Raw genomic sequence first — 25584 nt, forward strand, 5'->3', positions numbered from 1 at the left:
CAGCTGCCATGTGGCCAGCCCTCCCCTGAGCCCAGCATGGTGCAGAATCTACAGCCAGAGACCGTCTCATGCGGCACAGCTGTAAAGCAGGCTTGTCACTACCACGTCTCCTCCCTGAGGAAGAAGCTGGTCTTTCTGCGAGCCAAGTAGGTGGTGGGGACCCTGGAGATGAGGTTTGGGATTGCCTGGGTTGGCTCCCGTGTTTGGAGATGTTGTAGATCCCTGCCCAAGAGGGAGACTCAGTGATCCATTGCAAGAGGCTGAAGGGAAAGGCCAAGGGGTGTGGGTGGCTGGGATGTTGACTGGGAGACTAAGTCTGTGCCTCACTGTGTGCCTCCCAACAAGGTGCCTTGGCCTCCGGGTCCTTCTTCATAACTGGCCAGGGACCATTACTTTTCTCCTTTATGATAAGTTGCTCCAGTCCGTAAAGAAATTGGAAATCCTGAGAAAGGTGCGGTGGGGAACAGTGTAGTTGACCTGTGTAGGGTCCCCTGGGCAGGGGCACTGGCATCTCTGGGGTGTGGATCATTCTCTTCCACTGGGACCTAAGTGGCAGGTGTTTGGGGCCATTGCTCAGTGTGTTCATTTCTATATCACCTCTTTGGGCACTTTGGTCTGACTCCAGAACCATTTGAGCACACATCAGATGTGGGGCATTTTTTCCTAAAACAGCCCCTGTACCTGGCAGATGGGCTGCAGTGGCACCTGGCTGAATCTGCCCTGCCCTCCTGGCCTCTGTAACTAGAAGAAGGAGGAGATTTCCTGGAGGAGGAAGAGGTTCCAGCCCCTAAGATTAGAATTAAATTTGAAGGCTGGCAGGCATTCAAGACAGAGTGTCATGTAAACTTACGGGCAGGTTTGTGTGTTTTTGCTTTTGTTTTGGCGTGAAGAGAAACATCACTGAGAAAGATGGAATGAATGAAGTGAGGAGGGAAAAGGAAGGAGAAAGGCAGAAAGAGAGGCCAAAGGGATTTCAGAGGTAGGGAAAGGCTAGAGGCAGTAGGTGGCTTTACCTCAATCCTCTCTCTCTCTCTCTCTCTCTCTCTCTCACACACACACACACACACACACACACACACACACACACACACATATACACACACAGGCATAGATGCCTGTGATTGTTTAGCTGTCTATTGACAAGGGTTTCTCATGGCTGAAGTTTTGAGGCTGGTGAGCAAAGACGATGTCCCTCTCTGATTAGATGACTTCTCTGGTACTGATATTCAGTGCTGTGCCTTGCACACAGTAGGTTCTCAACAGATAATGGTAGAATAAGGAAGTCTGACCCTGTGATGTGGTGCAAGGACAAGATTCAGTAATGGCTGCGGGGAACTCAGGTTTTGGAGACCAAAAGACCTTAGTTTAAATTCCAGCTCTACCACATCCTGGCTGTGGTGCTTTTGCAAAATCATTTCATCCTCTCTGAATGTTTCCTTTCTGAAAAATGAAGAAAATTGTACTTACTTTATGGAGCTTGTGGGGATCGAACTAAGATAAAATAAGAAAGGCACTTAGCACTGTGTCTGGACGTAGCACACAGTAAGTGGCAGCTTGTGTCACTGCCAGCAAACAGTAGGCTTGGGCTTAGCCTGCAAAGGGTGTGGAAGGTGAGTTCTGAGCTCTTAGAGAACCAGGAGGTTTGCAAACTTATTAAGGGAAGCCACACATGAGTCCATGAGAGGAAATGTTTGACTTCCCAGTTGCCAGGGGAAGCCAGTTATATAAGCTCTGGTCTTCACTGTCCTGGTGAGAGACAGCTGCCTTGAGGGTGGGGTGAAGAGCCCAGAGTGGCAGTTGTGTGGACGGGCTTCCAGACCCACCCGCAGGCAGCCCGCTCGGACTCCATGTGGAACGTGGGCCCAGAAGGTGTTCAGTTAGTTCCAGCTGATTAGGAAGAGGGCCCCATCTCAGAAGAGGCTCACTTTGATTAAATGCTGCAGTGGAAGCGTCCCTTTGGAAACAGCTTCAGTAGAGGCCCCAGATGCTCGTATTGTTCAGATCCCAGGAACAGTGTTGTTAAGAGTGGTGCTGTTGGTGGAGAGGAAGTTCCGAGTTCTTCCTCCCTGTGAGTGACTCATCACTCAAACTGCCCTCAGCTCAGATTCCTCACCTGGGAGCTGTCACATCTCAGAGAGGCTGCCTCTTACCCCTTTGTCCCAGTAGGGTTTCTCTCCCTTACTTGCATCAGGATAAATGGCTTATTTGCCATGTTAGCATTAATCACATTATAATTGTATTGATCTGTTGACTTGATCATTGTCTGTCTCCCCAACTAGTCCCTAAATTGCATGAGAGCAGGGATCATCTTTGTTCTATTGTGTCCCCAACACTTAGCACGGTACCTGGCACATGATAGTACTTAAATACTAAATGAGTAAATGAACCAATAAATAACCATGTAAGACTTTTTTGTTGCCTCCAGCATTCTAGGATCATGGGATTTTGTGACTGTAGCCCAAATGGCGGGCAAAGACTGGCCCTTACACATCTATTAACCTTTTTAAACTTCTCATGCTCATGGAAGTGTTTTGATCTGTGACCACCTCTCACATGTTCGCCTTTCTCTGATCCACGTGCACATATGCTTAGGGGGTCACATCGTCTTGTGGAAGACAGCACATAAGGCCATAAGGCCTTTTTTTTTTTTTTTTTTTTTTTTTTTTTAAAGGTCTGAGCTAAGTTCTGATTTTTGAGGGCAGGGCAAAGAAGCAAGTGAGCGCTCCAGTCTTGCTCCTACCTCCCCAAGTTCCCAGCTTAGAGCTCCTCTTTAGCAGTCCTGGCTGCTTCTGTGACTGTCAGCAGAACTGTCCGCAGGTGTAACCATCACCTGCTCTGTTTCTCCTACTCCAGCATTTCTTCTTTGTGCCTGAGAAAGGGGAGTTGTTAATTATAGCTCAGCAAACTCCTCTTATCTTTGCTGATGCCATAGTTGGGACTTAGATTTGGACAACTGGCAGAATGGATGGTAATTTTTATTCCCCACCTTCCCTACTTCCTGCTGGGAGAAATTCCATCCTCCTACCAGCCTCAGCGAAGAAGGAATGTGAGTGGGTGGCAACTCAGGGGCTCAAGGCAGAGAGTCCAATCTCAGGCTTGTCCTGCTCTCTGCTGCATTCTTTGCCTCCCTCGTACTCCAGGGTTGAGATGAAGTCAGGGGATAAACTGCTGGGTTCTCTTTTCAGTCACTCACTGATTAATCATGTAAGCTCGGGAGAGCTCTTTACTACTCCTCGCTTGCTTTTCTAGGTAATGAGGAAGTCATTGTACCAGAAGCTGATGCTCCGGCTTGGATGCAAACACCTATTACTAAAATTTGTTTGAGTACATACCATATATATATATATATATACACACACACACACACACACAAATGCAGGCACACATACACACACACATAAATTCTGTGTGCATTTCTGTACTAAATATTTTATGTATACTGTAACATAATGAAACAAATTTTAACAAGGTGGAATAAACATACATATAAATACAAGTCCTAATACGCTTTTTAAAAAATTTAAAAAATTCTATGAATACATAGTAGGTGTATATGTTTATGGGTTACATGAGACACTTTAATATAGGGATGTAATAGTCACAGCATGGAAGATAGGGTGTCCATCCCCTCAAGCATGTATTCTTTGTGTTACAAACAATTCAATTATACTCTTTTAGTTATTTTAAAATGTACGATGATTATTGACTATAATCGCCCTGTTGTGCTACCAAATACTAGGTCATATTCTTTCTATTTTTTTTGTACCCATTAATCACCCCACTTCCCCCCTACTTTTCCACTGCCGTTCCCAGCCTCTGGTAACTATTCTACTCTCTATCTCCATGAGTTCAATTGTTTTGCTTTGCTTTTTAGTTCCCACAACTAAGTGAGACCATGTGAAGTTTGTCTTTCTGTGCCTGACTTATTTCACTTAACATTAATGATCGCCAGTTCTATCCATGTTGTTGCAAATGACCGGATCTCATTCTTTTTTTATGGCTGAATAGTACTTCATTGTGTATATATATCACATTTCATTTATCCAATCATCTGTTGATGGACATCTGGGTTACTTTGAAATCTTGGCTATAGCAGACTGGGCACAGTGACTCATGCCTGTAATCCCAGCACTTTGGGAGGCTGAGGCAGGCGGATCACTTGAGTTCAGGAGTTTGAGACCAGCCTGACCAACATGGCAAAATTCTGTCTCTACTAAAAATACAAAAAGTTAGCCTATAGTCCCAGCTACTTGGGAGGCTGAGGCTGGAGAATTGCTTGAACTTGGGAGGCAGAGGTTGCAGTGAGCCTAGATTGTGCCACTGCACTCCAGACTGGGCAACAGAGTGAGACTTCGTCTCAAACAAAACAAAACAAAACAAAACACAAAAAATAAAATCTCGGCTATTGTAAATAGTGCTGCAAATAAACATAGGAGTACAGGTATCTCTTTGATATACTGATTTCCTTTATTTTGGGTATATACCCAGCAGTGGAATTGCTGGTCTCTGTTTTTAGTTTTTTGAGGAATTGCCAAACTGTTCTCCATAGTGGTTGTACTAATTTACATTTCCACCAACAGTATACAAGGGTTCTCTTCTCTCCACATCCTCTCCAGCATTTGTTGCTGCCTGTCTCTGTGTATAAGCCATTTTAACTAGTGTGAGTAGTTTTTTTTGTTTTGTTTAGTTTTTTGGTTTTTTTTTTGAGATAGAGTCTCATTCTGTCACCTAGACTGGAGTGCAAGGATGCGATCTCAGCTCACTGCAACCTCTGCCTCCTGGGTTCAAGCGATTCTCCTGCCTCAGCCTCCTGAGTTGCTGGGATTACAGGAGCCCACCACTACACCCAGCTAATTTTTTGTATTTTTAATAGAGTTGGGGTTTCACCATGTTGTCCAGGCTGGTCTTGAACTCCAGACCTTGTGAGTCACTGCCTCAGCCTCCTGAGCCACCACGCCCGGCCATCATTGTAGTTTTGATTTGCATTTCCCTGACCATCAATGATGTTGAGCACCTTTTCATATGTCTGCCAAATGTTGTCTCGCGTTCTGTGGGCTGTGTCTTCACTTTGTCGTTTCCGTCGCTGTGCAGAAGCTTTTTAACTTGATGTGACCCCATTTATTCATATTTGCATTGGTTGCCTGTGCTTGTGTGGTATTATGCAAGACATTTTTGTCCAGACCAATGTCCTGGAGTTTCCCCACAGTTTTCTTGTAGTAGTTTCACAGTTTGAGGTCTTAGGTCTAAGTTTTTAATCCAGTTGGATTTGATTTTTATATATGGTAAGAAATAGGGGTCAAGTTTCATTCTTCTGCGTATGGATATCCAGTTTTTCTACCACCATTTATTGAAGAGGCTGTTCATGCTCCAATGTATGTTCTTGACGCCTTTGTCGAAAATAAGTTCACTGTAGATATGTAGATTTATTTCTAGGTTCTCTATTCTGTTATAGGTCTGTGTGTCTGTTTTTTTTGCTAGTATCATTCTGTTTTGGTTACCATAGCTCTGTAGTATAATCTGAAGTCAGGGAATGTGATTTCTCCAGTTTTGTTCTTTTCACTCAGGATAGCTGTGGCTATTCTGGGTCATTTGTGGTTCCACATAAATGTTAGGATTGTTTTTTCTATTTCTGTCAAGACTGTTATCAGTATTTTGATAGGGATTGCATTATATCTGTAGATTGCTTTGGTAGTATGGATTTAACAATATTGATTCTTCTAATCTATGAACATGGAATATCTTTCCATTTTTTTGTGTCCCCTTTTATTTCTTTTATCAGTGTTTTATAGTTTTCATCATAGAGATCTTTCACTTCTTTGGTTATTTCCTATGTATTTAATTTTATTTGTGACTATTGTAAATGGGATTACTTTTCAGGTTTCTTTATCAGATTATTCACTGTTGGTATATAGAAATGCTATTTAGGCCAGGCGCGGTGGCTCACACCTGTAATACCAGCACTTTGGGAGACTGAAGTGGGTGGATCACCTGAGGTTAGGAGTTAGAGACCAGCCCGATGAATATGGTGAAACCCCATTTCTACCAAAAATACAAAAATTAGCCAGGTGTGGTGGCACGTGCCTGTATTCCCAGCTACTCAGGAGGCTGAGACAGGAGAACTGCTTGAACCTGGTAGGCAGAGGTTGCAGTGAGCTGAGATGGCGCCACTGCCCTCCAGCCTGGGCGACAGAGCGAGACTCCGCCTGAAGGGAAAATAAAAGAAAGAAGTGCTATTTAATTTGTGTGTGTGTGTGTGTGTGAGTGTGTGTGTGTGTGTGAGAGAGTGTGTGTGAGTGTGGGTGTGTGTGTGAGTGTGGGTGTGAGTGTGTGTGTGTGAGAGAGTGTGTGTGAGTGTGTGTGAGAGTGTGTGTGTGAGTGTGTGTGTGTGTGAGAGTGCGTGTGTGAGTGTGTGTGTGTGTCAAGCTGTTCTTTATTTCAGGGAGAAGCCAGGGGAGGGGGCTCAGTTTTTCTTGGCAGCAGCTTTCCTCATAGCGGCCAATACGTTGCTCAGCTCCTCCCGCTTCCTCTGGGCGCCGACGTGCGTCCCCACCCTTTTCTTGATAAACTTGAGGGCCCGTTGTCCCTGGAGACCTTCAGTAACTCCATGGCGCGCCGCTCGTATGGGGCAAAGCCACACACCTCCCGAATCATGTCCCGCACGAACTTGGTGTGTTTTGTCAGACGCCCGCGGCGGCGGCTGTGCCTGGGCTTGCTCACGTTCTTGGTCACCTGGTGGCCCTTGTTGAGGCCCACGGCCATAGGGTAGCGTAGAGCCATGGCTGCTGCTCTCCAGTGGCGGCCCTGGCGGAAGGTTTTTTTTTTTTTGAGACGAAGTCTCACTCTGTTACACAGGTTGGAGTACAGTGGTACGATCCTGGCTCGCTGCAACCTCTGCCTCCTGGGTTCAAGTGATTCTCATGCCTCAGCCTCCCGAGTAGCTGGGATTACAGGCATGTGCCACCACTTCTGGCTAATTTTTTTGTTTTTAGTAGAGACGACATTTCGCCATGTTGCCGAGACTGGTCTTGAACTCCTGACCTCGAGTGATCTGCCTGCCTTGGCCTACCAAAGTGCTGGGATTACAGGCGTGAACCACCATGCCCAGACTTTTTTATTTTATTTTATTTTATTTTATTTTAATTGAGACAGAATCGTGCTCTGTTGCCCAAGCTGGAGTGCAGTGGCACAATCTCAGCTCACTGCAACCTCTGCCTCCTGAATTCAAGTAATTCTTATGCCTCAGCCTCCTAAGCAGCTGGGATTACAGACATGCAGCACCATGCTCAGCTAATTTTTGTATTTTTAGTAGAGATGGGGTTTCACCATGTTGGCCAGGCTGGCCTTGAAATTCTGGCCTCATGTGATCCACCTGCCTCAGCCTCCCAAAGTGCTGGGATTACAGATGTGAGCCACTGTGCCCACCCAGAAATGCTACTGATTTTTGTGTGTATGTTGATTTTGTATCCTGCAACTTTTACTGAATTTATCAGTTCTAATAGTTTTTTTTTTTTTTTTTTTGGAGTCTTTAGGTTATTCCAAATATAAGATCTTATAATCTGCAAACAAGGATAATTTGATTTCTTTTTTTCCAATTCGGATGTCCTTTATTTCTATCACTTGCTCTAGCTAGGACTTCCAGTTCTGTGTTGAATAACAGTGGTGAAAGTGAGCATCCTTGTCATGTTCCAGATCTTAGAGGAAAGGCTTTCTCTAAGCCAACTCTCATTCCGTATGATACTAGCTGTGGGTCTGTTTGTATATGGCTTTTTAATGTTGAGGAATGTTCCCTCTATAGGCAGTTCTTTGAGGGTTTCTATCATGAAGCATTGTTAAATTTTATTAGATACTTTTTCAGAATCAATTAAAAGGATCATACGGGTTTTGTCCTCCATTCTATTGATATGATATATCACTTTGATTTGCGTTTGTTGATTGAACCATCCTTACATATGTGGGATAAATCCCACTTGGTCATGATGAATGATCTTTTTAATATATTGTTGAATTCAGTTTGCAGGTATTTTGTTGAGAATTTTTACATCTGTATTTACCGGGGGTATTGGCCAATGGTTTTCTTTTTTTAATATGTCTTTGTCTGGTTTTGAAATCATTAATACTGGCCTTGTAGAATGAATTGGGAAGTATTCCCTCCTCTTCTATTTTTTGGAATAGTTTGAGTAGGATTGGTATTAGTTCTAGAATTCAGCAGTGAAACCATCAGGTCCCAGCCTTCTCTTTTTACCGGGAGACTTTTTATTATGTCTTTGATCTCATTACTTGTTATTGGTCTGTTCGGGTTTTGGATTTCTTCATGATCCAAGCTTATGTTTATGTGCCTAGGAATTTTTCTGTTTCCTCTAGATTTTCCAATTTGTTGGCATACAGTTGCTCATAGTAGCCACTAATGATCACTTGAATATTGGTGGTATGATGCTTTACATTCCAACAATGTCAGTTGTAATGTCTCCTTTTTCTTCTCTGATTTTATTTATTTAGGTCTCTCTTTTTTTCTTAGTTACTCTGGCTAAAAGTTTGTCAATTTTGTTTTACTTTTCAAAAAGCCAACTTTTTGCTTCATTGATCTTTTGTATTGTTTTCTTTGTTTTAGTTTCATTTATTTCTGCTCCCATCTTTATTATTTCTTCTAATTTTGGGTTTGGTTTGCTCTTGCTTGTCTAGTTCTTTAAGATGCATTGTTAGGTTATTTATTTGAATTTTTTTCCATGTAGACACTTTTTTAGCTATAAACTTCTTTCTTAGTACTGCTTTCACTGTATCTCGTAGATTTTGATATGTTGTGTTTCCATTATCATTTGTTTCAAGAAATTTTTCAATTTCCTCCCTAATTTCTTCATTGGCTCACTGATCATTCAGGAGCCTATTAATTTCCATGTGTTTGTGTATTTTCCAAAAACCTCGCTATTGATTTCTAGTTTTATTCCATTGTGGTCAGAGAAAATGTTTGATATTATTTCAGTTTTTTTAATGTTTTAAGACTTGTTTTGTGACCTAACATATAATCTATCTTTGAGAATGATCCATGTGCTAAGGAGAAGAATGTGTATTCTGCAGCTGTTCGATGAGATGTTCTGTAAATATCTATTAGGTCTATTTGGTCTGTAGTGCATATTAAGTCCAATGTTTCTTTGTTGATTTTCTGTCTGGAAGATCTGTCTGATGCTGAAAGTGGGGTATCAAAGTCTCCAGCTATTATTATATTGAAGTCTGTCACTCTTATTAGCTGTAATAATGTTTGCTTTATATATCTGGGTGCTCTAGTGTTGGGTGCATATATATTTACAATTTGTTATATCCGCTTGCTGAATTGACCCCTTTATCATTATATACTGACCTTTGCGTCTTCTTGCAGTTTTTGTCTTGAAGTCTATTTTGTCTGGTATAAGTATAGCTACTGCTCTTCTTTGGTTTCCATTGGCATGGACTATCTTTTTTCATCATTTTATTGTCAGTCTATGTGTATCTTTAGGTAAAATGTGTTTCTTGTAGGCAACAGATCATTCTATCTTATTTTTCATCCATTCAGCCACTCTGTGTTTTTTGATTGGAGAGTTTAGTTCATTTACATTCAATGTTATTATTGATACATAAAGACTTAACTCTTGCCATTTTGTTGTTTGTTTTCTGGTTATTTTGCAGTCTTCTCTTTCTTCTTTCCTTCCTTCCTATCTTCCTTTTAGTGAAGATGATTGTCTCTGGCATGATTTAATTTCTTGTTTTTTATTTTTTGTGCATCGATTGTGTGTTTTTTTGATTTGAGGTCACTATGAGGCTTGCAAATACTATCTTATAAGCCATTATTTTAAACTGATGACAGCTTAACACTGATTGCATAAACAAACTAACAAACAAAAACAAATAAAACCTCTACACTTTAATTTGGTTTTTAGCTTTTTGTTGTTCTTTATGTCTTATTGTACTTTCTGTGTCTTGAAAAGTTGCCATAGATATTATTTTTGATTGGTTCATCATTTAGTCTTTCCATGGAAGATTAAGAGTACATTATACAATACAATTGTATAAGTGTTATAATATTCTGTTTTTCTGTGTACTGTTATGTGGGAGTTTTGTACCTTTAGATGATTTCTTTTTGCTCTTTAACTTCCTTTTCTTTCAGATTAAAGAACTCCCTTTAGCATTTCTTATAGGACAGGTCTGGAGTTGATGAAATCCCTCAGCTTTTGTTTGTCTGGGAAGGTCTTTATTTCTCTTTTATGCTTAAAGGTTATTTTCACCAGATGTACTATTCTAGGGTAAAAGTTTTTTTTCCTTCAGCCCTTTAAATATGCCATGCCACTTTTTCCTAGCTTGTTTTCACTGAGGTTTGCACTGAGAAATTTGCTGCCAGATGTATTGGAGTTCAATTGTATGTTATTTGTTTCTTTTCTCTTGCTGCTTTTAGGATCGTTTTTTAAAATCCTTGACCTTTGGGAATTTGATTACTAAATGCCTAAGGTAGTCTTCTTTAGGTTAACTCTGCTTGGTGCTCTATAACCTTCTTGTACTTGAATATTGATATCTTTCTCTAGGTTTGAGAAGTTCTGATATCATCCCTTTGAGTAAACTTTCTACCCCTATCTCTTTCTTTAAGGCTAGTAACTCTTAGATTTACCCTTTTGAGGCTATTACCCTTTTGAGGCTATTTTCTAGATCTCATAGGCATGCTTCATTGTTTTTTATTCTTTTATCTCCTCTAACTATATTTTCATATTTCATATAGTTTGTCTTCTAGCTTACCAATTCTTTCTTCTGCTTGACCAGTTCTGCTATTAAGAGGTTCTGATGCATTCTTCAGCATGCTAATTGCATTTTCCATCTCTAGAATTTCTGCTTGATTCATTTTAATAAGTTCAATCTCTTTGTTAAATTTATCTGATAGAATTCTGAATTCCTTCTCTGTGTTACCTTAAATTTATGAATTTCCTCAAAACAGCTATTTTGAATTCTCTGTCTGAAAAGTCACATATCTCTGTTTCTCCAGGACTGGTCCTTGGTGCCTTATTTAGTTCATTCGATGAGATCATGTTTTCCTAGATGTGGTGTTGATGCTTGTAGATGTTCCTCGTTGTCTGTGCATTGAAGAGTTAGGCATTTATGGTAGTCTTCACAGTCTTGGCTTGTTTGTGCTTCTTCTTTTTGTGAAGGCTTTTCAGTTGTTGGAAGGCATTTGGCCCCAAAACTCAATAATGTTGTGGTTCTTGTCTACTCATGGAAGTGCCACTTTGGTGGTCTTGGATAACATCGAGAAGAATTCTCTGTATTGCCATGCAGAGACTCTTGTTCTCTTCCCTTACTTTCTTCCAAACAAATGCAGTTTCTTGCTGTGGTTAGCCTCCTGGAACTGACAGGGAAAGAGAAGCACCCCCATGGCCACCCCATGGGGACTCCACTGGTTCAGATCTGAGGCCAGCACATTGCTGAGTCTCACTCAAAGCCTGCTGTAACCATGACCTGGTTACCCTGTAAGTTCACTCAAGATCCTAGGGCTTTACAATCAGCAGGTGACAAAGCCAGCCAGGTTTATGTGCCTCCTTTCAGGGCAACAAGTTCCCCTAGGCCCCAGGTCAATCCAGAGATGCTGTCTGAGAGCCAGGATTGAAGTAGGAAACCTTAGAAATTTACCTGGTATTCTATTCCACTGCAGCTAAGCTGGCGGCTGGGTACGGTGGCTCATGCCTGTAATCCCGGCACTTTGAGAGGCTGAGGTGGGCGGATCATGAGGTCAGGAGTTTGAGACCAGCCTGGCCAACACAGTGAAACCCCGTCTCTACTGAAAATACAAAAATTAGCCGGGTGTGGTGGTGGGTACCTGTAGTCCCAGCTACTTAGGAGGCTGAAGCAAGAGAATCACCTGAACCCGAGCTGAGATCTTGCCACAGCACTCCCCAGTCTGGGTGGTAGAGCTAGACTCTGTCAAAAAAAAAAAAAAAAAAAAGAAAAAAAAAGAAAAAAGTTAAGCTAAGCTGGCATATAAACCATAAGAAAAAGTCCCTCCCACTCTTCCCTCCCCCTTCCCAGCCAGAGGAGCCTCTCCCTGTGGCCACCACCACCCACCACCGGCCCACAGGGGTTTTTTCCAGGCCACTGCCGATGTTCACTTAAAGTCCAAAGACTCTTCATTCAGCTTGTGATGAATGCTGCCAGGCCTGGGACTCACTCTTCAGGGCAGTGGACTCCCCTCTGGTCCAGAGCAGGTCCAGAAATGATGACCAAGAGCCCTGAACTGGACCTGGGGATGCCGAGAGCCTGCTTGGTGCTCTACCTCACTGTGGCCAAGCTTGTGCTTGAGGTGCGAGACAGAGTGCCCTTTACTTTTCCCCCTGCTTTTCTCGAACTGAAGGAGCCGTTTACCGTAGCCTCCACAGCTGGGTTCAATGCAAAGCCTCGCAATTGCTGCATCCTCCCTCTCCCAAGTGTACAGATTCTTCTTCATGCTGCACATCCACTGCTGGAAAATAAGGGAGGGGAGGCACTGGAGATTCAAGACTTTCTTTCCTGCCCTGTTCAACGTCTCCTTCAGTTATATGAAATTACAACCAGGTACCTTTCAGTTATATGAAATTACAACCAGGCACTGTAATCGCTTACCTGACTTTGTTTCTTACAATGGCCCTTTTGGTGTGTAGGTAGTTTAAAATTTGTTGTTCCTGTAGGGGCAATGAAGTACACCGGTGTAGGCTTCTATTCAGCCATCTTGCTATGCCCTAATATTTTCTTCCTCCATGGCCATGGGTAAGTGTTCATGTCTCCTTGATTCTGAGTGTGCCACTGGTTAGACATGGTCCTGAAGCAGTGGTCTTCAGCCTTTTAATGTGATTCAGAATCACAAGCAAAGCTTATTTAATATGCAGATTCCTAGGCCCTACTCTTAGATTCTGAGTCCTGTGGACTGGGAAAGGCCTAGGAATTTGCACAGTTAACATAGATCCCTAGTGATTCTGGTGCAGGTGGTCTTGGACCATGCTTTCAGAAATGTGCTCTTTCTCCAAAAGCATTGCTGATAAAGAAAATATAAATAAAAATGCAAAATAAAGAGAAACACGCCCCGAGCCCTGATGCCTCCTGTGATCCTATTCTGGCTAATATCTGGCACACAATTTAATAGGGCTGGGACATGGAAGGGTCTTTTGATACCTAGCTTGGTGATGTGGTTTAATTGTGACCCCAAAATATATGTGTTGGAAACTCAATCCCCATTGTAACAGTATTAAAAGGCATGGCTAATTAGGATTAGATTAGGTCATCAGGGTAGAGCCCCCATGATGGAGCTGGTGGCTTTAAAAGAAGAGGGAGAGAGACATGACCTTGCCCTCTCGCCATGTGATACTCTTTTCATGTTATAACACAGGAAAAAGTCCCTCACCAGGGAATTTTTCAAGATGTGGTTCCATCATCTTGAGAACTTACCAACCTCTAGAACTATAAGAAATAAATTTCTTTTTTTTTTTTTTTTTTTTTTTTGAGATGGAGTCTCGCTTTGTGGCCCAGGCTGGAGTGCAGTGGCCGGATCTCAGCTCACTGCAAGCTCCGCCTCCTGGGTTTATGCCATTCTCCTGCCTCAGCCTCCCGAGTAGCTGGGACTACAGTTGCCCGCCACCTCGCCCGGCTAGTTTTTTGTATTTTTTAGTAGAGACGGGGTTTCACCGTGTTAGCCAGGATGGTCTCGATCTCCTGACCTCGGGATCCGCCCGTCTCGGCCTCCCAAAGTGCTGGGATTACAGGCTTGAGCCATCGCGCCCGGCCTAAATTTCTTTTCTTTATAAATTAACCAGTCTGTGGTATTCTGTTATTGCAACAGAAAAAAGGGCTAAAATACCTGGGGACACAACTTCTGTGTCCCTTACCTGTCTTCTGCATAGTCCAAGAATCATCATTCGGTAGCAAGGAGAAAGGTGGGTGGAGGGGTATGTAATTAAGTTACTCATTCCATCTTATCTGTTACCAACTTTACAGGTTACTCAGTGCCTCTTTTCTTATCCTCGGGCATGTGAGCAATTAAACACTGGCTCCATTTCTTTTTCTTTGCCATTTCTCCTTAATCTAAAGGTGTAGCTTTTCCACTGAGAGGTGGAGAAACCCATTCTGACCCTGATTCAAATGGTGGTGGGGTGGGGAGATGGGCTGTGGGAGTGCAGGTTGTTTGAGTGCACCCCCCACTTCCCCACACAAAAGCTCCCTTGTGTCTTTTATGTGAGCATGATGGGTGAATTAGTCAGTTGAATTTGGAATTGGAATTTTGAAACTCTTTGTTTGGTTGACTTTTGAAACTCCACTACAAACTTGCTGTGGGATCCACAAGGGGAGCAATTTCTCCCACTCATCTTTTTTTCCCTTTAGAAGTGAAACAGATCTATTATCTGTGTTTCCTTTTTCTGGACATCTTAAATGATGGATAGGTTCAACTGGCTGAGAGTTATCCTTGTAAATAAGGGTATTTTGGCTGGACGCAGTGGCTCACACCTGTAATCCCAGCACTTTGGGAGGCCGAGGCAGGCAGATCACTTGAGGTTCGAGACCATCCTGGCCAACATGATGAAACCCCGTCTCTACTAAAAATACAAAAAAGAGCCGGGCGTGGTGGTGCATGCCTGTAGTCCCAGCTACTTGGGAGGCTGAGGCAGGAGAATCGCTTGAACCCAGGAGGCAGAGGCTGCAGTAAACCAGGATCGTACCACTGCAGTCCAGCCTTAGGTGACAGAGCAAGACTCCATCTCAAAATAACTAACTAACTAAATAAATAAATACCAACAGATGTGACCCTTAAGCAGAGACTCAAGAAGTCCGATGCTCTATACTCTCCTAATCCATACATTTCTTCTTCAGTACCTATATCAAATGGTGATATGCTTGTATGTGATTCACTTCCACAATGGGAAATTTGCTAAAATTAATTGGAGTCTTTTTAAGTGAAGACATTGATAACTATAGGAAGCTTTCACCAATCTACAAATGTGACCAGTAAATCCAAGAAAATGCAGAATGTCTGTGTACTTTGTGGAGGAGCAATATTTGTGTTCTAAGGTAATAATAATGGTATTATTATTAAAATAATAATAGATACCTTGATACCTTTTTTATTTTTGGAGACAGAGTCTCTTGTGTCACCCAGGCTGGAGTGCAGTGGCGTGATCTCGGCTTACTGCAACCCCTGTCTCCCGGGGTTCAAGTGATTCTCCCACCTCATCCTCCCGAGTAGCTGGGACTACAGGCACACGCCCCCACTCCTGGCTAATTTTTGTATTTTTTGTAGAGACAAGGTTTCATCATGTTGGCCAAGCTGATCTCAAACTCCTGGCCTCAAGTGGTCTACCCACCTTGGTCTCCCAAAGTGCTGGGATTATAGTCGTGAGCCACCGTGCCTGGCAATGGATGCCATTTTGAGAGCATATTATGTGGTTAACACTGTGCTTTTCCTACGCTATCTTATTATAGAAACTCTGAAAGGGAAATTACTATTATACTCATCTTCTAGATGAGGCTTAGATTGTCCACTGTGAGAGCTTGTTAGTAGCATAGGTAGGATTCAATTCCAGAGGTCAAGTTCTTTTTTGTTTGTTTGTTTATTTTTATTTTATTTTTATTTTTTGAGACACAGTCTACTCTGTTGTTTACTCTTGTGATCCCATGGCTGACCGGGAGCTGTGGCTTTCTACCTCTTCCCATCATCGTGAGAAAGTATTATAAAGCATATTGCTAACCTGAGAAGAGATCAAAATTCAAAATGCAAAGGATGGCCCATGAGAAGTCAGGGATTGTTTGTACTGTCATTCCGAACCCTTGTGTGATAAGCTCTGAAGTCCTCTGCAGCCTGGGGACAGGACGTTTGTGAACATTGGCACAGGCGTAGGAGTGAGTTTCCAGGGCAGGGCATGGTAGCCTTATGCAGTCATGATCCTTTCCATTTTTGAAACACTTATACAACTTTGTCATCTGAAAGCACAGTGCAAGGGACCAGCTGCTGACTGGAGGTGGTGCGATTGTGCCTGGAGATGGTAGGTAAGGGAAGGAGCTGTGTAACCAGACCAGAGCTAGCTTTGCATTGGCACCAACTGCAGGTGGCTTGGAGGGCTGAGGGAACTCATGGAGTCCCCATTGTTCTTAAACCCCCACCCATACCCCTAAGATAGTAATTATAAAGACAAGATTATTTTAGTTAACATTGATTGACTGTGCCTATTATGTGTCAGTTACTGCATTTTCATTTAAGTTTCACCTTTTTTTTTTTTTTTTTAGATGGAGTTTCGCTCTGTCACCCAGGCTGGAGTGCAATGGCACAATCTCGGCTCACTGCAACCTCTGCCTCCTGTGTGCAAGCCATGCTCCTGCCTCAGCCTCCCAAGTAGCTGGGAGGACAGGCACGTGCCACCACCACACCTGGTTAATTTTGTATTTTTAGTAGAGACAGGGTTTCACCATGTTGGTCAGGCTGGTCTCAAACTCCTGACCTCAGGTGATCTGCCCTCCTTGGCCTCCCAAAGTGCTGGGATTATAGGTGTGAGCCACCGCGCCCAGCCAAATTTTACCATTTTTTAGTTACTGCGTTTTCACTTAAATCTTACCATTTTTCTATGAAATAGTATTATTATGACCTCCATTTTATAGATAGGAAAACTGAAGCTTAGAGAAGTTTTATAAATTATATAATATCAAGCAGCTATTAAATAATGTGCTAGAGTTCGAACTGGGAAATTTGACTCCAGATTTCAGTCACTGTGCTACACTGTCCTGTCCAGTTCTAGAGGCTGAGGCCGAGGTAATGTCACTCATGTTTCTGTTGCTTGTTGGGGGGGGCGGTCTCAGGAATTGCTAGCAGCTAAGGGAGGTGGATTTCCCTTGGCCTATCATGTTTTTCCCTGAGGAATTCAGGCATAGAACAGCACTGGTACGCGCCAAGGCCTTCAGTCTTGGACGGGTATGAGCTTCCCTAAGCAAGCCACCATGGGAGGCTGACAGCTTCCACTTTGTCCAGCCTGCAAGGATTTGTATTCAGAGTCCTTTCTCTCTTTTCTTGATGTCTCCCTCATAGCTGAGTGTGTGGTACTAGAGATGACTGACCCCAAAGGCTTAGCTATTTCCTTTTCTCCTAGAAACTGATCTTCAGTTCTCACCACCTGTGTTCCTCCCTCCTTATCTTGACTGCTTCAGAAACTTCCGCCTCAAGCCCTCATAAAACAACCTGACTTCTACAGAGAGCAGTGCAGCTTGGCAAGACCAATTCAGACTTGACCTTTGCAGCAGTGACTCCCGTTGTGCTAATTTGTCTTATGCCAGGCAGCTTCTCTCCATTCACAGCTCCTCTCTGTTTCACCTCTCTCCTCCCACTTCCAACCAGCTCAGTTTCTCTGATTTTCTTTTTTAAGACAAGATATCACTCTGTTGCCCAGGCTGGAGTGCCATGGTACAATCCTGGCTCACTGCAACCTCCGCCTACCAGGTTTAAGCGATTCTCGTGCTTTAGCCTCCGGAGTAGCTGGGATCACAGGCGTGCGCCACCACGCGCAGCTAATTTTTGTATTTTTAGTAGAGATGGGGTTTCACCATGTTGGCCAGGCTGGTCTCAAACTCCTGACCTCAAGTGATCCTCCAGCCTTGGCCTCCCAAAGTGCTGGAATTACAGGCTTCAGCCACCACGCCCAACCAGTTCTCTCATTTTCTTTATGACTTTTCTTTATTTCCATGTTGACTCTTATTGTTTGTGATGACATTTTTCTACCACTCTCCAAAAGCCCCTCTTAATGTTGGATACCTCGTTCAGCAAGTATCTTCTGTTGTATTTCCTTATTCCTCTTTTTCTGTCTTTTCCTTATTTTAGTGACTGTCTCACCTCTCTGTTTCAATGTCTTAAAAAATATATAAATTTTTGGCTGGGCGCGGTGGCTCACGCCTGTAATCCCAGCACTTTGGGAGGCCAAGGTGGGCAGATCATAAGGTCAGGAGATTGAGACCATCCTGGCTAACACCGTGGGAAACCCCGTCTCTACTAAAAAATACAAAAAATTAGCAGGGTGTTGTGGCGGGCGCCTGTAGTCCCAGCCACTCGGGAAGCTGAGGCGGGAGAATGGCGTGAACCTGGGAGGTGGAGCTTGCAGTGAGCCGAGATGGCACCACTGCACTCCAGCCTGGGCAACACAGCGAGACTCTGTCTCAAAAAATAAAAAATAAAAATAAATAAATAAATAAATAATTTTTTTTTTTTTTTTTGTAGAGACGGGAGGCTCTCACTCTGTTGTCCAGGGTGGTCCTGAATTCCTGGTCTCAAGTGATTCTTCCCCTCAACCTCCCCAAGTGCTGGGATTACAGACATGAGCCATCATGCCCAGCTTGTTTTGATGTCTTTGTTCACCTAAAACAGCAGGTGGGTTTGACTGCTGTCCACTCTACCTCTACCATCATCAATTCTGTGGAGGATGTAAAATTTTCCTGCTCTGGGGTAAGAGGTCACATGGATTAGGGGAAGACAGGTGGTAAACCACTGAATGAAAAACAAACACCTAACTTTTAGGTTATATTTGCTATGTGCCAGACACAACTCTAATCCCTTTACATATGTTATCTCAGTTAATCTTTGTAACAGCCTATGACTTGAATATTATTATTATCCCTGTCTTATAGATGAGGAAATAGGGGCACACAGGGCTAAGTAACTTGCTCAAGATTCACAGATGGTGGGTGAGTGGTCGAGTCAGAATTCAAGCTGAAACTCTTCCTCATGCTTAGCTGCCTCTAGGAGCTGATGGTTAACAAAAGAAAAGGCACTGAAGCAGATACACATCCTCATGGGAACACAGACACACTGCCCTCTTTCTCTTTCACTCTCCCTCTCTTTCTTCCTTCCTCTTTCTTTCTCTCCCTCTCTTCTGTCTAGATAACCTGTCATCTACGTATATAGGGAGCATCTACATCTAGTGACCTCTCAAGGTCTTCCTTATTTCAAGTCCCTTGTAGTTCTGTAAATCTCTTTCTGTTTCATCACCATCTTTTCAGTTTACAATCAGCACCCAGACTCTCGAAAGAAGGGATTTCACCTCCTTGGCAAAAGCATTTGATCTGTATTTATAGGCTTAGGACAGGCAGAGAGATCAAGCCGCACACTCTGTAAGCAATGCAAAGATGGCCGCAGCACTGCCCGTTATTCAGAACTACATGTCCCAGAGTGCAGCGGGGGAGGTTGATGTGACCAGGGTTTGAAACAGCCTCACTCAGTTTCCTTGCAACCCCACCTCCCAAGAGGCAGCTGCCATGGAGGCTCTTCCTAAAGAAGCAGGTGCAGTGTCCAACCTTGGAGTTGCCCTTAGGGAACTTGGTGCTTGTACTTCCCGCAACCCCTTCACCCACACCCCTGCCAGAACTCATTCCAGCCTCTTTTCAAAAGCATCTGTTTTTTTTTTTTTTTTTTTTTTTTTCCTGTCTCTCTTTAACTTGGTGTATAAGTACAGTGATTAAGAAGTTAGGAAGTAATACCCAAAGTAAAGCAATTAGTAGAGATAATTGCCCTAGAGAGAGAATGATATTATAAAGAGGCATTTCTTTCTGTATTTCATTAAATATTAGGCAAAATGAAATGAGCCTAAGTTGCTGAAGAGGGAGCTTCTGGTCTCTAGTTCAAAAAGCAAAAAGCAAATGCATACAATAGAGAAACTAGTTATCTTATGAATAATTATTTAGATCAAGTCCTTTCTGGTTAGTAGCAGCAGAGGTAGGGATTCAATTGGTTTTATTTAGACAACCTGCATTAGTACCCCTCCCCCTCTCCCCGACCCTGTTTTCTCTTTCATTCTCTTTTCTTTCTGGAGTTTTCTTTGACTCTGGGACTTCTCCCCACTCTCATTAAAGCCTAGGACTCTCCCCTGCCTCCTGCCCAGCCCCAACTTCTAGGTTGTCTACTCTGCAGTTAACAGCACTCTTCCTCCTGCTTTAAGTTCAGACGTATGAATCGCTGTGTAATATACATATGGTGCTTCTGAAGCCTTCTGCACATGTTCACCATCCAGGGCTGTATCACAGTTCTTTAAAAACTGAGTCAGTAAATGCTTTTGGTCATTCAGGTGACTGGGTGGACCCCCATTAACATGGATCTGATTTCTGTGTGATTTTGATGTAATAGAACATCCGTCTCCATTGATACTAGCCTTCTGCTCTCCATGTGTTTGTACATTTGACTATCAGCCCAGGAACAAAGAGGATGGCAGGCCTCAGCAAGAGCCAGAAGAAACGTTACAGGCCTCTGGGCAGAGAAGATGACATGTAGATTGGCATGGCCCCCACACCTTTGGTTTGTGGTGGGGGTATGATTGATTACCTCTACTGCAGTGCTAGCAAAGCCTCATGGCTTTTCAAGTTTATTATATTCAAGACCATGGTCTAGGGCTTATAGAAACCAGGCAATAGGCTAAAGGAATCCATCTATTGGCCTAAATTCCACTACTGTCATCCTCAACCTTTTTTTTTTATTAGTGTAGGATGGAATATGAATGGGAGAAGTGTTGAATTCCGTTTATTGTGGCTGGAAAAAAAACCATGTTCCTCTAACAGGATGTGTGCCTGTATCAGGATATACATCCTTCCCCCAACCTCAGTTTAAATCAGAGTAGTTAAATTAAAATAAATTAAAATAAGGTGAACATGAGCAAATTCATTTAGATAAATACTTTTTATCTAAAAGCAATTTTCACTGTACATAGGACATAGGAGATTTGTTTAAATATATATACCAACCTCTGAATAGTCCCAAGATTTTTTTCTTAATGTTTAATAATGCATTTTTTATAATTTGCCATCTTCAATTTAAAAAAAAGCCCTCAAAGAGAAGTGTCAAATTGAGGTTTTATGTTCTCTACCGAACTGTAGTAACAGGGAGCAAGACTTGGGTGCAGATTGAGGAAGAAAATGTTGAGAGGTAGGAAATTTGGTATTATGATGTTTAGTGGAAAGGGATTTGGACTTAGTGAATATGGGGTGAGTCTCAGTTCTGCTCTGCTGACTGTGTGATGTTGGACAAGTTGCTTAGAGTCTCTGAATCTCAGGTTAGTTATCTTTAAAATGGGGGAAACAGTCTTGACCTGACAGGGTTCTCAGTGTCCAAGGAAGTAATGGATTTGGAAATGATCTTCTATTTTCTGCTGCTATAACAGAACACCACAGGCTGAGTAATTGATAAAGAAGTGAAGTTTATTTAGCTTATGGTTTTGGAGGCTGGGGAATCCAAAAGCGTAACACCAGCATCTGGGGAAGGCCTCGTGCTGAGTTACCCCATGGCAGAAGGGCAAGAGAGTACCTTAGACAGGAAGAAAGTCGGTTGATCTCATCCTTTTATTGGGAGCCCACTCTTACGATAACTAACTTACTTTCAGGATAACTGAATCAAACCATCCATGAGGGCCACTCTCATGACTTAATTACCTCTTAAAGTTTCTACCTCTTAATACTATACTGTTACAGTGGCCATTAAATTTCAACATGAGTTTTGGAAGACACATTCAAACAATAACAGAAATGCATTGTAAATTATGGAGCACTATATAAATGAGAATTGTCACAGCTATTGTTCCTGTAGTTAAGCCAGACCCGTGAGCACAACACTGTGTGTTGTCAGTGTTATCAATTTTTTGGAAAACTCTTTCCTAGTCTATATTGATCTACCTGATTGAGTTGTTTGGTTATAAAGTCAGACTTGAACAGAAGCAAGGTAATAAATGATCATGCAATCATTGCTTTCTTTTTTTTTTTTTTTGACAGAGTTTTGCTCTTTTTGCCCAGGCTGGAGTGCAATGGCATGGTCTTGACCCACCGCAAGCCTCTGCCTACTTGGTTCAAGTGATTCTCCTGCCTCAGCCTCCCAAGTAGCTGGGACTGCGGGTGTGCACCACCATGACTGGCTAATTTTGTATTTTTAGTAGAGATGGGGTTTTATTATGTTGGCCAGGCTGGTCTCGAACTCCAGACCTCAGATGATCTGCCTACCTCTGCCTCCCAAAGTGCTGGGATTACAGGTGTGAGCCACTGTGCCTGGCCGTGCCTTCTTTTTTAAATTATATTTTACTCTATCTAACACTTGCTTTGTTGTTGTTGTTTTTTTTTCTGTGGTCTGGGGGCTGGATTGGGAGTAGGTGTGGGGGAGGAAACGAAGAAGTAAATAAGGAGGGGTCATTTTTCTCTGAGGATCTCACCATTTCTGAGGGTAAAGTCTACATGGAAATGAGCACTGGGAGACTGACATCCTTGTTTTGACCCTTTGGCCTTTTATCTGGGCCTGTTTCCTCATCTGCAAAATGGGAGCTGAAGCTGTAAGTCCCATTCGCTTGTAACCTTTTGTAGATGTGAGATAACAAGCATGAAGGAACCAATGTCCTTAACAGAAGAAAGGTTAGCATGTTTCAGGGGCTGCTACAGGGGAGCTGATGGGGGAAAATGATAGGAGGGAGGTACTTGGCGATGCCTCAGGAACTACATGGGTGTTTTTCTATAGATTATTCTTTCTGATTGGGAGAAATATCTTTAAATATTTGGATGGGTTTATTTTCATGTTTTTGTCAGGAAGATGAGTGGCTCACCAGAGCATACACCCCGTTTCCTCACCAGTTTCTAGGAGCCTTGCTCTGTCGTATGGATGCCAGCTCTGGCACCGCAAACACACACAGTGAATATATGTACTGTGTTTTAAGAAGAATCCTTGCACTGTCTTGGGAATGTGAGCAGCCTGCTCCTCTCTTCCCAATAGGGCTGAGATACTCTGATCCCCTTCCCCGGGGCTCCCCTCATGGATGAAGCTTATCCCAGGTTGACCGAGTAAAGTGGGCCAGAGAGGAAGCTGTAGTCACTGCAAGCGAGCGGCCTGTCCCTGCTGGGCAGGAAACCTAGAGTGATGAATGGGGCTGGATGAAGTCATCCTGCTCCTCCAATCAGACTGCTCGGAGAGAGCCAGGGGCCTCTGCAGATCCAGCCAGGCTGCCGGCTGCTCTCATGTACCTTTAGACAGAGGCTGTGAGTCTCTGGGAGTGGAGTGGGGGTGTGTGAACCGCCCGCTCCTGGCTCCTGTGTAGGCCTCAGTCAGTCTGAATGTTATTGCAAGGTGAGTGGCTTCACCGGGCGAATTTCTCTCCTTTTGCATTCTCCACCTTGCCGTGCCAGGCTCCGGCTTTGTGGCTCCGGCACTTCCTTGCACAGCACCTTTCTGCTTCCAGCCGAGTGCCTGCACCTTCTTGAGGTTCTCACACCCGCCTGCCCCCCACCAGCCGCTGACCTTCTCCCTTCCTGCTCCCCCCAGCTCTTGCTCATTACCTGCCAGCTGGCCTCTTCCCACATGCCCCCCTCATCCTGACCTGTGGGTACCAGTTGGCGGGGTGATGGGAGGGCAGGCCTCCATCTTTGTGCCTTCTCCCTCTCAACAGGGGGAGCCTGGGAAGACCCACACTTCGCTCCTGGGAAGAAGTACCAGGCCAGGGGAGGTGCCCCCTGACTCAGCCTCCTGGGTGTCTGTGGAACACAGACAGGAGACAGGGCCCCCCTACTTGGTGTGGACCTCCAGACTCTGACCTCTTACCCGGAAACTGAGGAAGTCCCAGGGGGGCCAGAGAGTAGAAATAGGTGTCTTATTTTCCCCAGCCTTCCAGAGGGGTGGTGTGTTCTCCCTGGGTGGACGTTTGTGACTCTGCCTTTTCTCTCTGGATGGTGCCGCTGCTCCTTAGGCCAAGCAGAGATCATGGAGCCGGCTGACATGGCGACAGCAAAGGTAGGATGGAAATGCTGCCGGCCGCACTGTGCGTAAGTGGCTTCGCTTGGCGAGTTCTGCCTTTGGTTCACTTTTCTCTCTCCTCCTCTCCCTCAGCCCGCCACTCGTGAGCATCCAGGGGCTGTGTCAGAGTGGAGGGAAATGTTGTGAGCACCAAGACCTCAGGAGAGGCGAGGAGGTGCCAGGTCCTACAAAGCACATGCCCCACCGTGGTGTGCTTGGAAGTCGGAGTGGGTGGATGAGGGGTGCAGGGTGGAGGGTGGAGGTATCTGTAGCTTTCATCTGCACTCACTTATATGTCCCTCTTTTTCTTTAGTCTTGCCCTATTTTTTGTTTCTCTTTATCCTGTCTCTTTTTCAGTTACGCCTCTCTTTTACTCTCTCTCTCTCCGTCTTCTTCCTCTGCTTCTTCTCTGCACTGCATTCCATTTGTGCAACCTCCATACTTTCTTTTTACCTTCTGTTTGCTTCTCTTTTCCTTCTCCCTGTTGTATAAGGAATGGGTGGGGTTGGTGCGGGCTGGACCGTCTTAAAAGCAGAGACTGCCTCTCATCCTGCAGCAGACGTTGGCCTTGGGATTGGAGAGGAGTTTGTATGTGAGTGGCAGATGCTGCTGCTGTCCCCGCCCACTGCTCGCCGGATGCCCCAATGGCAGTGTGGGCCTGGGCACCTCCAGGGAATGGGGCCTGGGTGCTGTGCTGCTCGCACCCTGTGGGCACGCTAGAGGGCGTTCCTGAGATAGCTTTCAAATCTCTCCTGGCTCCTGCTTGCAATTTGAAATTTGCTTTTCTGTGTATTTTTCCAAACAAGGAGTTAGAGCCATTGGGAGTGGATGGGGGCATCTAAGGAGGCTTAGTCTGTGCAGCCCCAACCCCAGCTCCAGTGTGCAGGAAGAGATGTGTAATCCTTCCCGAATATCTCAGCCTTTCATTTGGGAGCCTTGCTTTTTGGCCAGATGGCAGGGTCTCCTTTCTCTCAGAGATGGAAGACTGGACAAGGTTCAGACTTCTGGAGCAGGTTGGGTACCCTGTGTTGTGTATGGAGGAAGAATGAGAGAGGACACCCAAGCGGCAAGTCTGTTGCCAGCATGAACCGGCAGGAATGTGTTATAGTGGTTAGGACATGTCTGTGGGAATCATAGAACTTGGTTTTCTGCTCCTCCCAGCCCTGCAGGCTGTGTGATCAGATCCAAGTCACTTAACTTCTCTGGGCTTCCATCTCCTGGTCTGCACAAAGGTGAAAATTACACACATCTGTTGTTTTAATCAGTTTAGGTCTGTCAAATTCTCAGTTTTCTTAAAAAGGAGTCAGAGAGAGCAAACTAAATGAGAACAGGTCTTCCTGGACCCATTCCCTCCTCTGTCTCCCCTTCCTCTCTCTTTTTCTGTCTTCCACAAACATCTGAATAGCCCCTTTGAATATGGAGTGTTGCAAAGTGCTTATACTACCTTGACAGTGGGCAGTGGCGGCCATGAAAGCAGGCATCTGAAACTGTGTTTGGATCCAAAACAATTTGCTGCAAGCAGTTTGCTGTGTGGTGGGAATGCTGCTGTCCGTCTTCACCAAGGCCTTTCAAACCCTCTAGTGAACTAGCTCTTGAAGTTGTAGGTGGTTTGTTATCAACCAGCTGGCTCTCAGGAGATGGTGGTGGCGAGTGCTCTGGAAAAGGTGTGGTCTGGGGATTTTGGGGGTTTATTCTGTGGTTAGTTTGGAAAGGTCTGTTTAGTTTGTATTTGCATATGGAGGCAGAAACAGCCTGATTTTACTTAGGCCCTTGCTTTCCCTTAGTCCAGATTGCACATGATTTAAGCAGGTATAGCATCAGATGTTAGAGTTGGA

General features: G+C 44.0%; 1 protein-coding gene and 1 pseudogene across 28 annotated transcripts in view; one reads left to right on the top strand and one right to left on the bottom strand.

Annotated features, from left to right (window-relative positions):
* Window positions 1–25584, top strand: part of GRAMD1B (GRAM domain containing 1B) — a 273617-nt gene that overhangs the window by 134249 nt on the left and 113784 nt on the right. For 4 of the 28 annotated variants that reach the window (XM_065529145.1, XM_074015500.1, XM_074015503.1 and 1 more), the window contains exons 1-2: window positions 22965–23086; window positions 23703–23746. The exons of 20 other annotated variants lie outside the window; for them this stretch is intronic. Coding sequence is in view for 2 of the 8 variants with exons in the window: in XM_065529140.1 (XP_065385212.1) it covers window positions 23074–23086; window positions 23703–23778 (89 nt within the window). In the remaining 6 variants the exon portion in view is untranslated. Of the gene's footprint in view, window positions 1–22964; window positions 23087–23702; window positions 23779–25584 lie in introns of those variants that run through there. 4 more of the 28 variants (XM_065529140.1, XM_074015493.1, XM_065529146.1 and 1 more) reach the window with 2 other exon arrangements.
* Window positions 6424–6812, bottom strand: LOC102138660 (large ribosomal subunit protein eL36-like; annotated as a pseudogene).

This window comes from Macaca fascicularis, chromosome 14 (genome assembly GCF_037993035.2).
Source record: "Macaca fascicularis isolate 582-1 chromosome 14, T2T-MFA8v1.1".
Taxonomy (NCBI): Eukaryota; Metazoa; Chordata; class Mammalia; order Primates; family Cercopithecidae; genus Macaca; species Macaca fascicularis.